At 42.6% G+C, this 12,393-nt stretch overlaps 1 protein-coding gene across 1 annotated transcript in view; it reads right to left on the minus strand.

The window, feature by feature from the left end:
* Positions 1-12,393, minus strand: part of hmga2 (high mobility group AT-hook 2) — a 45,382-nt gene that overhangs the window by 7,042 nt on the left and 25,947 nt on the right. The window contains exon 4 of the mRNA XM_041963994.1: positions 3,715-3,747. Within this exon, the coding sequence (XP_041819928.1) occupies positions 3,715-3,747 (33 nt within the window). The remainder of the gene's footprint in view (positions 1-3,714; positions 3,748-12,393) is intronic.

Consider the following 12,393-nt stretch of genomic DNA (forward strand, 5'->3'; position numbering starts at 1 on the left):
GATGTTTACCAAGATGGATTAAAAGGGACTGGGATTGAAACTAAGAAAGGAGAGTACTGGAGTGGATCAGAGAAGAAGGTTTAGCAAATGCTCTCAAGAAACCTTAGATAAATATTGATACTGATCGCAGAGAATGGGCCAAAACCAGGAGAAGGGAAAGCCCAGGAAAGTTATAAATGTTTTTAGCTTTTCTTAAATGAAACTTAAGAGGAAACAGAGGCTGCGAGACTCAGGAGGAAAGAGCAGCTGGACGAATTGAAAGCTGCCTGAGAGAGGGGTGACGCAGCCAGCTAGAAGAACGATAAGATGGTCATTGTGCCTGGGAGTGGACATCCTCCAGCGCCAACTTAAAGCATCACAGGTTTCAACATTTCTTTTATTGCAGGATTTAACTTTTTTTAATGTGTCCAAATATTAACTTTGCAAAGGAAGGGTTTGGTTCGACCTTACTCAAACACATGCAGCCTCAGGAACAAGGTTCATGAGATGACCAGGATCTGCTCCTCTGATAATATTCATGTCTTTGTCACAAACACACCTGGAATTGATTAATTTAACAGGGATTAACAGGGACACTTGTTCTTGTTTTTGTTTATTTTTTGTGTGTTTGGGACAGTTGTGCTGTTGTTATATATATTTGATTTATCTTGCATATTTTGGTCTAATTGATGCTGTGATTTGAAATAGCATTTTTCTGTTCTTGTTGTTTCTGTGTGGACCGCGGGAAGAGTCGCGATCACTTTGTGGAAGCTAATGGAGGCTAATGGAGGTCCAGGTGAAGAGTAAAGAATACAGAACAAGCACATACTTACATAAATCAATGAAGTTGATGCGGTAAAGTATTAATTTGATTGTCTTTGTACTGTTTTCAGTTGAGCATATGTCAAAAAGGATGAGCAAATGATCACAGATGGGTTAAAAAGATACCAGTTAATCATTACCATAGTAATAATATTAACATGAACAGCCAATGTTCCTCCACTTGCAGTTAGGCTGCCTGTGAATGGCACCTTTACTAGAGTGGAAGTGCCAGTGATTGTAAGACAGTGAAACAGGGGTTAGCGGGGACAGACGGGATAAAATCAGTCTCATTCTGACACTTTCTGCAAAGCTGCATCAACCTCTGTGTTTTTGTCTGATAACCATAAATTGACTAAATATGATCAAAACAAACAACATCTGACATTTGGCACATGACTAAGAAGTCCAAACTCAGCTGACAAAATGAGCAGTGCTTAAAGGATCTCTCCTGAGTGGATACCAACAGCTCTGTCAGCAAAGTGTTGATTCCTCAGGAGGACAGTGGAGGTATTGTTTTGTTGTTATCTGCAGCGTCTGGAGCTGAGATTAGCAAGCAGAAATGATGGTGAAGAAAAAGGAGGTGTATCATGTTGTTCTGCCCTCTTTTTCTTTTCTCTGTCTCCAGCTTGTAAAAAAAAAAAATCTATGTTGCTTTGTACGTCATGATTCAGAGGGAGCAAAAGCTGATTATCATCCCAACATGAAGTTCATGTCAGGAGCTTCTGTACTTCATGATTGTGATTGCCTGGATAGTTTTTTGGTGCATGTTTATAATAAAATCTCTGCAACAACATGAGGGTAATACCACACTGCATCATTCTCTGGTTTGCAAACCAGAGAATTTTTTATATATTTTTTATATTGTGTTGCGTTTAGTGTGAATAGTGAACTTTTAACATCTGAATATGCTGGTGTGACTACAAATTTTCTACATCTTATGGCTGTTTAGTCCAGCAAAGGCTCCCAGGTGTATCTCTCTCCACATTCTCCAAGAAAAAGACATTCGCACATGTTCAGTCTGTTATATTAAGTAGTGTTTGCCAAACAGGAGCTCTGGCAGCTAGCAGCAGTTGAAACGGTGCCGCGTGTGAGGCCGCAGCTTCCGGCTGGGTCACGCACCCACCCCACCTCACCCAGAGCGCTGGACTGAAAGGGTTATGACATTTTGTACAGGCTGGCGGCGGCGGGATTGAGATAAAGCAGCCTATCAAATTGGGAGAGCCAAATGACATTTTTATGGCTTGCAGCTCCCAGGGCCTCGCAGCGCCTCCTCAGCCCCGTTCCCACACAGCCACAAATCAGAGCCGAGTTATGCATTCACAAAGAGGAAAGGGCCGCACCAGCGAGCAGAGAGGGGCTGCTGGATTCCTGGAGTGTGAGAGAATGCTGAGGTGGGGGTCCTGTGACTCGTTTCGCTCACTTATAACCATTCTGCTTTCATTCTGCCTCTGATGGACACAAGTAGGTGCTCACACCAACAACACAATATAACGTCTAATTATCCGCTGCATGTGGACAACAGTGGGGTGGAGAGGTGGGGGGCTGGCTTGTGGGGCTCCAGCCATGAATGTTTTCTCAAAAGCTCTGAATCTTTCAGGTTTTTAGAATGTCGGTCATGTTTCATTCATTCGTGTCACCTCAGTGAGCATGCTTAGACTACGGAAATAGGTAAGTTTTTAACGAGGAGTCATCCTCAGCCACCGTTCACAGACAGCTCAGCAGCTTCAGCAAGGGGATGAAAGAGACAGAGGGGAAAAGAATGGAGAAGGAAACAAGTTTGGAAACTTGTGGAGAAAGCAGGTAAAGAGGTAGAGAGGAAAATGTGTTGAGAAGAAAGGAGTGAAGAACAGAGGAGGAAGAAAGCAGAGGTGCAGCTACAGTAAGTTCTTCAGAGTCGAGCTGAGAGAGTGAGAGAAGATAAGAAGGAAAGGAAAGGAAAGGAAAGGAAAGGAAAGGAAATAAGAACAGAGTGATCAGGAGAAGTACCTGAAGATAATAATGTATGCCCATGTTGTTCATCCTACCACGCTTTTCCCCAAAGAAAGCTAAAATAACTTGGATAAATGTTCCTCTGTTGGCCTAATATTCAGACATTATTACATTTACTTACTTACTTTGATTTGCCATTAAAGCGGCCCACATTATTATGGCATTGCAGCTGATTTATCACCTGTTAGGACAGTAACATCTGACAATATTTGCCTCTTGAAAATGAGTCATCTTCACCATTTGTTGTGCTGTGGCTTGATGATGAAGACAGTTGGAGAATAATTCGATAGAAAACAGGACGCAGGCTCTACAGGATGATTTTTTTTTTCCTGGGCAACTATCATGTTTTTCCCAAATGATGTTCAGATTTTTCTGTTATTTCAAACGACTTGTCTGGCTTGTCTGCGTGTGAACACCGAGCATCAGAGCAAAAGCCACTCCTGTATTCACAGATGCTACTTTCACCACAGTTCTCATCTGGTCCAACTCTTCAGAAGTAGAAAAGTCAGCACTGGTGCGAGCTTTAGCTACAGGCAGAGCTACTACTGCAGCAGCTGCATGGATGTTTCAAGCCTCTGAGAAGCACGACAAGAACTATCACTCATTACCTAAACTGACGACAAAGCAAACACACTAGAGACCCGAAATACGAGACGCATACATCACCAACCATTAGAGAAAGAGCAGTAACAGCCTATATTTATCTGACAAAGGCTTCTTGTTGTCATTAGTGCTGGAAAAACTCTCTGAGAGGTGACAGCAGGAACATACTTTGCTGTTCAGTTTGGAGGACCTGTTTCAAAATACAAATAACACAATCAAATGAAAGTCCTGTCCTCCCCCACCCCGAGCTAATGTGCTACTGTGCTTTTTGTTCTGTTTGGTTTTTAAACTCACGATCATTGTTCGATTAGGTTCTCTTACCTGAGCAGACTTTTTCTGGACGACTTGCTGTGGCTGCAAGAGAGCAGAAATGAGAGGTTAGTGTCGTTTCTCCACATGTATTATTAACAAGAAGAACAGTTCTTAGCTGTCGTTTTCCAAAAAACATCACATGGTGAGAATGATTTATAACTGGAAATGAGCCTGTGCCAGTGAAAAAACAGAATTAGACAGGGGCCATATGGAATACACAGCGTAGGCCAGTAGGTACATCTGCAGTGATTGGTCAGCAGAGTATGATGAGAATGAAATTTCATAGCAGTGCAGTTATGTACACTCAGTGCACCATTGCACGGGTCTATTTGAACCTGGCCCACGCTGCAGATTTTATTAATTGAACCCGACTACTAGAGCAACATTTTAGACCTGAATCTGACCAGAGACACAAACCTATATTTTTGCTAAACTTTAGCCATTAATGACAGCTAGTTTTAAAAGCTAATGCAACATGTTGATTATGCCTCCACCCACCTATCAGAGCAGTAACTCACTACTGCCACTGCTGTAATGTAACAAGCTGCACTCTACAATCATGTTCATGTGTATCTGGTATTCAGGAAAGTCGAATTTTTGCTTGAAGTCCACACCACACCTGGCCAATCAGGTAAATCAATGTAAAGTGGACGCAGCTATCACATCGTCTGCTTTGGGAGATTTTCAGAATCTGGCCCCCCATTCTGTCACTGGAAAGGTGGTTTCCAATGCTGTGAGGTTTTGGAGTCTCCAATTCACCAAACCTGCATGTGCTTGTAATATGGGAGGACACAAGAGAACCAAGAAGAAACCCACAGACACAGAGAGAACATATAAACTGCACACGGAAAGGTGCCAGCTAACCCCAACCTGTTTGTCTTTGCATCTCTTGATAGAAATGTGTAGATCACTGCATGCAAGCATGCAGGATGCACCTTCTACTGCAGCTCTCCTACCACTTTAGCATCGTCGCCAATCACAAATGGAAGCAGGTGAAACAACAAGCGTCACAAACCAACATGAAATAAGAATTTGCGGCCACTGCTTGTGTGTGAGTATCTGGGTTGGTTGATATAAATAAATGATAAATAGCTTGGTATATACACATGCACATAACCTGAGCTTGCTTTGACTGAGGCCTTGTGGCCTATGTTGGCCTTTAGCAGCACACTAGCTGTGTCATGAAGAAGGTGCCTGCAGCTCTGGACCAGAGCTGAACAGCTGAGCGCTCCAATAGCTCTGAGAATGTAAAAAGATAATGTGGAGTCCCTGGTGCTTCTAAGTCTGGCCAGCTGCTGGCCCTAAGAAGAGAGGACCGTGTCCCTCACCCCCGACACCCACCCAAGATCAGCTCAAACAGCTGGTGCTTTCTATGCCAGCTCTTGCCGGCTGGAATGTCAGCCAGCTCAAACGCAGTAATGGAGTCCGTGTCGACTCTGTCCTGCATGAGATGTGCAGGCAGCAGTGATTGGAGACCAGTGCAGTGGTGGATGCAGGCCTGTGAGACACCCCAACAAGAGATGCCATGAACACTCTCCCCTCCTTTGTTTTTGAGCAGGTGGATGCCCGACCTCTCCTTTCCTCCCTGAAACTCCTCCTGATCAATGATCAATGGAGGATGTTGTTGCTCCTTATTAAAATTAAAAATCCCCTCCAGCCTTGGGGCCACGCTTGTTCATTCATGTACAGCTTTCCCATTATTTCCATTGCCATTTTCAATTTCATCTTTACAATTTAAGCATTCAGTGTGATCATTTCCATTTAAGCTTTTGCATTTCAAATTTCATTTCCATCAATCATTACAAACGTATCCTCCATAATGTGCCTCTCTAGTGTGAGGCACCATGTTGCCTCAGTGGTAAGTACTGTTGCCCTTCTAGGGCAGGACCTTCCTTTATGGAGTTCACATGTTCTCTCTCCTATGTTGGAATATAGGTGTGGGACGTAGGGATGCTGAGGGGGCTGCAGCACCCCCTAAAACCAGGCTAGAAACCATCTCTCTGGAAGCTGATTGCAGGTTGATTCACTAATAACAAAATAACAAAAATGATCTAATAATTGTGATTTAATTAATCATATTTCCAAAATACTAACTCACAACTTTACAGTTGTTACTTATCTAAAGTAACAACATGTACACAATATGATTTGGAATGTCAAACACGCTGAGTGTAGTTACAATGACTATTAGGACAAATCCTCTGTCTACAGACAAGAGGTAATAAAATAGTACAGCAGCTAACAGGCTAACAATAGCAACTAGCTATATTAGCTATTATTTGCAGGCGTGCATGACGTTACGTTGACACCTTGACCACTTCCAAACAATAAACAGGCAGTGTCGAGCCAAACACTGAGAGAAACCAATGGTCCTCCTGCACTGTCATATGGATCTGCCAGGTGAAGCAGACGTCTGATTTACCAAAGGATGCGCCAAAATGGATTCATGGATTCTGCTGGTCTCATTGGGTATTAACATGACAAAACATAATCTGTCTTCTGTGGAAAGATTAAATGATCACATTTTACACAGTAGTTCAGTGTTACAGCTACTCATCTGAAGTAAAACAGGAGGAAGGAGCTATGCCACAATGCCATGTTTCAGTATCTTAATACAATATATAAGCCTCCTCATTTCAGAAACATCTGAGCATCACCATAACCTCCAAGTACTGAATTAGACACACAGCAACAGGGAAACAGGGTCACGTATCACATCGAATCATGTTTATTGGTCACTTAGCTGTATTCCCAAATATAAAGGCGGGTGAAAGTCCTGTATGTTTGCTTTGCAAAATTACTTGTACCCCGGCCTAACTTTAGGATAATAAAACATTAAAATAAGTGGTCTTTAATAAACTATTGTAGCAGCAGAAGGTTCCTGCACCATGTCCCAAACCCTAGTCTCCTAGACAACAGCCAAAACAATCACGCCTCAGCGTGGATGTCAAATTATGGTGCAGTTCCTTGTCTCCTCTGGACTGCTCTATCGCGCTCACTGTGTCCCCCTGCTGTCCATCCGGTGCCTCTGCACCCCAGCTGTCTTAACCCCTCCCTCCAGCCTTTGGCCACGCCTCCTGATTTAAATCCAGCTCGAAAAGCCAAAAGTCAGATGGAAAATGTAGAAGATGACATTTAAAATGCCAAATGGTAAAGAGCAAATGCAAAAAAAGACTTTTTTCTATTTAAGCTTTAATTAAATACTTAAATTTAACCATTTAACATTTTCATTTCCCATTTTGGATTTCATATTTTTGATGTTTACTTTTTCTTATTTCCATTGCCATTTTCAATTCCATCTTCACAATTTCAGCTTTCAAGTTGAATATTTACATTTAAGCGCTGGCATTTGAAATTTCACTTTTTTCGCATTACATTTTCCAATTAACATTTTATATCTTACAAGTTCTTTTACTTTTCAAGTTTAATTATGGCCTGATTATTCCAAGGATTGTAGCAAAAGAGTTTTAAAGTTTTAATTTTAATCATGACCAAAAATATCCTCCACATCCTCTGCCTCTATAACAATCACAGCAGTGTCTTTGGCATGCGCCGCAGGTCTTTGATGTTGCTGAACACTATGGATCACTGATAGGCCACTGCAGCTGTTCAGCCCTACAAGTGATTTGGGAGGCTGCTTTTGGCTGAGTGTGAGGACAGCATGGGTGCTAGGTAAGTATGACTCAATGTATGAGTCCTGTGGTGGAGCAGAGTCTCTGCTGAAACCCAATCCCTCTGCTGCTACAAGAATGCAACGCTCCCGGCTCTTAGCTCCAGCGCCACTCAGCAGCCTCTTTTCAGACGTCCTCCTCTGATCAAAGAGAGAAATGCCTCTGCTCTACTGAGCACCTTGTACAGGCCACCATTCACAGAAGTGCCACCCATCAGGAGAGGTGAAGCGCTCACCCTGCTCTCTCCCTATCGCCACACTGGCTGTCCTCATCACTTCCCGCTGCGCCTGAAAGTGACTGACTGACTTTACTGGTTCCCCAACTGGTCATAAAAAAATGCCGCAGTCATGCCATCACTTCCAGTGCCTTAAAATAAAAATAGATGTGCACAAGCACTTTGAGTTGCTCTTGAGGCAGCTTGTAGACAGCTGGGTGTAATCACTTTTCTCTTGTTCAGCAGACTGCCCAGAGACAGGAACCTCTCCCTATTGATCAGCGAAACAGAACAGGGCAAAGTGTAAAGCAAGCTGTGCTCTGTCCCACAGAGTCTGCCATGATCAGTGTAGTCTCACCAACTAATAAACAACTCATACACAAACAGAGAGGCCTCAGTCAGTTATCAGAGCAAAACAAAGCCATTAAAACAGTGACAGCTGCATCAGCACCACGGACAGCACTATGCAAGACTACGACAGCGTGCAGCTTCCGGAACACTTTATCCTTCCCTCATATATCTACTCGAACATACACTGACAAAGACCCGAGTTTTAACCAACTCAAAGCTGGAAGACAATTCAGGTAAACAAGTTACACAAAATGATATGATTGTGGGCAACTTACGACACTTTGGTGGCTCATGATGGGCCCATTAAAGCTGCTAAAGCTGTTTCCCAATTGAATCTCCTCAGTCAACTGTTTTCCACCATGTCTTGCATTTCTTAGTTAGCTCCTTCTCAAAATCAAGTTGAATTAATTTAGCTTTCTGGGGGTGTGACATGCTTTTCAATGCTCAGTGGAAAGTGGGAAAAGAGTTCTTAGAGCCTTTCACTGTAAACATTCAATCGCCTTTCACAGAGCACTCAAGCCCGGGTTGGTTTTTGTCCTGTGCAGTAGCAAAAGTGCTTTTCTTCCCTGAGAAGAAAAATGATTGCTAATAGTTAAAGTAAGCTAGCCAGACACCTGGCTACAAACGAAAGGCTGACGTCACTCACGCCGTTACGCACAACTCAAACCCAGCCCAGCGGATCACCAGCAGAGGGCGTACTTAGACCATATTATCAGAAACAGAGCCAGTTCTTTCAGCCTTTCATCCCGACGTGAAAACATGACAATCCATACGCTAATGCTGCAAGATAGTGGAACACAAAAGAAACATTTGGACACAGCACAGATATCCAATAACAACCATAATGATAATAATAAACGTCAGCCCAAAAAATATCCTAATTAAAAATAATGCTGATAACAGTGATTTGTTTTTGATCTCAAATGACTTAACTATCTGGATCAGGTGCAGCTTCCCCATGCACCAGCAGCCCAGGTCTTCTTTGCATCCAACAGTGGCCATTAAAGGTCCAGAACATTGACACTGACTTCTTTCTGACACTTTCTTTTTTTTGACATGCACCCTTTTGTTAAAGTTTTTACAGTGACGTTGGCAGCACTGTGTCAAAGATAATACAATGTTGGCGTTACAGCCAAAAGCCAAAGTTTGAGCCACAGAACACTATGAATGCAAACAGCAATCAAAGACGTCCATGCAAAGAGCAGTGAGAGCAGTGTGTGGGTGCTGGCTGTTGCACAGTTCTATTCTTCATGTTTGTGCTCTCAGCTGAGCTTAGTAATATCTGGTCCCCGTAGTATCTTGATGACATGTAATGTGATGTCAGTGAGCATTTCGGCTGGCTGCTGCATGAAGCTGCTGCGACCACTTTCAAACTTACAGGGGACGAGATGGCTGAAGGCCATGCAGATAAAGCTACATGTGTGATGGCAGCCTCAGACGTACAAAAAGGTTATATTCATTCAGCAACACCACAAACAACACCTTCGAGTTCACTACAGCTTTGTTTGTATAGTATTGCATGTACAGGACTAATGAATGTTAAGTATCTGATATATCTGTTATGTGTACTTGATGTGTCTATATGCAGTGTGTGTGTGTGTGTGTGTATGTGCTGTAGGTGTTCCTGCTCTGCTCTGCTGTGAGTCTGATCATTAATTATCCCATAAGACAGGTGCTGCTGCTGTTTGTTCTGGTTAACCGTTACTGGGCCTGCTAACCTTTGGACCCCCTTTAAAGCCGAATGGATAATTTGACCAACCAGGTTCAACCCTTCATCCACAAACACAAGTCTGCATGGAGGAAAAGTCAGTCATGTTAGATAGGTTTAGATGAACTGCGGTGTAGAGTATGAGGGTGTTAAAACTTGAAATGCTAACCATTTTAATTGTTAAAATGTAACAACTGTGCCTAATGGCGCACTAAGATTGGTAAACATTTGACCAGCAGGTTTGGAAAACACTTGACAATCCACAGTCAGCTGCAGTGAGATGTCTGGGAAACTTTAGGTATACGAGTCAATATATTACAGAAGATATAGAGTACTACTGAGATATTCTAGACTTTAAATCTGTTAATTATAATCCGTTTCTAAAAACAAGCCATTAACTGATTAATTAAATTTACCAGATGCTATTTAGAGATAATTATTGGTAAAAGCAACCAAATTCACCAATTATTACGTATATGATCATATATAAATATACGTATATATAATTATTGCTATCGATATTTACAAAGGGGTATTAAATAAGTTAACATCCATCTCTCTACTGTCAGTCCAATGATCCAACAGTTTGCTCCAGACTGAATTATTTAAACAGTTATTGCATTTACCGGCATCAGATTTTGTAAAGACATTTGGCTTTCCACCATGTTCAGGCAAACTTTTCGATTTGTGCACACCTTGCACCTCCCAAAAGCAGATGACACCAACTGAATACATTCATGCCCCTTCAATTTTGATGACCTCATGAGCCAGCCTGAGGACACATTTGAGACTTTTTGTGCATAATATGTCAATTTAAGAGACCAGATCCTTGTGACATTCACTGAGCAAATCCAAACGTAGTAGTTTTTGCACCACAAGTCATAAAAATCGAAACTTTTCTGTTTTTGTTTGTCATTTAAACTTTGGTGTCATTAAATTATTTCGCTGTCCCTGATTAAAACACCAGTTCACCAAAGCATGGCAGCATGACACCTGCGTCTGACTCTGGTGAAGAGGAGGGTCACCTGACACACACATTGACTCATTCAGAAAGATTAAATGGCAGTGCTTCCCCTCCAACAACGCTGCTCCTTTTTTAATGCAATGAATCACACAAAAGGAGATCTCTCTCTCCTCTAAGACGCCATGGTGCCTACTTTCACACCTCAGCACACCTGACCACTTCACTACTTAATGTGAGCATGACTGTCAGATGGTCTGTTACTAACATTGTCAGATGTAGACCCCGTCGATTCCACTGCTGGAAAAGTTTAGGGAGAGGGGGTCTCAGATGCTATCACACAAGTTCATTGCATTACTTTTATATGGCCGACGCTATAAGCAACTTATAGTAAGTGCATTTAACCATAAGGATACAACCTCATATGCAAGAATCATGCAAATACATCCACTCCATTTAGAAACAATAAGAGATGGAGAAGAAGTTTTTTTGTTTCAGTCTGCAACGAAACATGTTTTGAGTTTCTGCTGTCCTGATGTCAGCGGGGAGCTCGTTCCACCGTTGTGGAGTCAGGACAGCAAACAGTCTGGATTTTGTTGGTAGGTGGGCCCTCTTTGTAGTAAAGACTGGCAAGCCATTTGGCAGTAGCAGAGGCCTTGAACTTGATCCCGTGAGACTTCCGTACATGAGTGGTCAACCACATTCATGGCTTGCGGCTCCCGAAAAAAGCAGAGGTTATTAAATATGATCCGGAAAACCGTGGTAGCCGCTCACATGCCTTCTGTGGGAGAGTCTGATTACAGCTTGTTGTTGTCTGGGTGTCTACAGAACAGGCACTCAAACCTGCTCAAACATGCAGGTTGTCTTCTAAAGATTGTCGTATTGTATTCAAAAGGTTATGTAGAGGTTTCATGGAAAGTTTGGGAATTTCTGTTGACTCACTCACTGCTTAACCCCAGAGAGTACACAGAAGAAAACAATCCAAGACAAAAGAACAAACATTCAATTGACCAGTGCAAATTACACCAACACGGCACTACTATGATAACGAACTGGGCCACCCAGTAGCATGCCTCTTCTGAACAGCCATCATTATCCTGGATAAGGCCATGTGTTTTGTTACCTGGACGGCAGGAGTGATGGAAATAAACCCCAGATCTTACAGCTTCAGGCGAGCAGCATTGGCCTCGTCATCGGCCTGAAATATTTCGCTATTTTTTTAGATTAGATAAGATCCAACAAGCAAGAGAACAAGTGCTGGGATGGCAAAATGCATTTCACCATCTAACCAGATGCTAAATGTATACAGTATTAACGGTACAGGAAAGTGCAGCACTGGCAGTCGGGAAAACAGCTTGAGGTATGGTATGAATACACTATTGATTAGAAATATACAGTATAGATCAGGGCTGCTAAAAAGTCTGGACCTTGTTTCACATTCCCAGCTCTTTTCAGTGATCGTTAACTCTTTAGTCAGCAATCGGTCCTGCACAATATTCATGAATTCAGAAAATGTGCCCATCTAACATCTCACCAGTGGAAGAGGCCCAGTCCATCCTGAGAGTGATCACTGATTAGTTTGCCAAACACGGGCTACAAGCCAAAAAGTCTCTAATTCTTAGTTCACCTGCTCTACACAAGCAGATTATTCTCCAGCTCCGTCCCCTCTACTCCGTGGACTCACCGTCAAACCACCCAGCTCCAAGCTGGTCATTCCCTGGAGCTGACAGCGGCCAGACAACCGGAGATAACTTAGAGTCCGGTCACACTAATAAAAAGTTCT

The sequence above is a fragment of the Chelmon rostratus genome, chromosome 22 (assembly GCF_017976325.1).
Source record: "Chelmon rostratus isolate fCheRos1 chromosome 22, fCheRos1.pri, whole genome shotgun sequence".
NCBI classification, from domain to species: domain Eukaryota; kingdom Metazoa; phylum Chordata; class Actinopteri; order Chaetodontiformes; family Chaetodontidae; genus Chelmon; species Chelmon rostratus.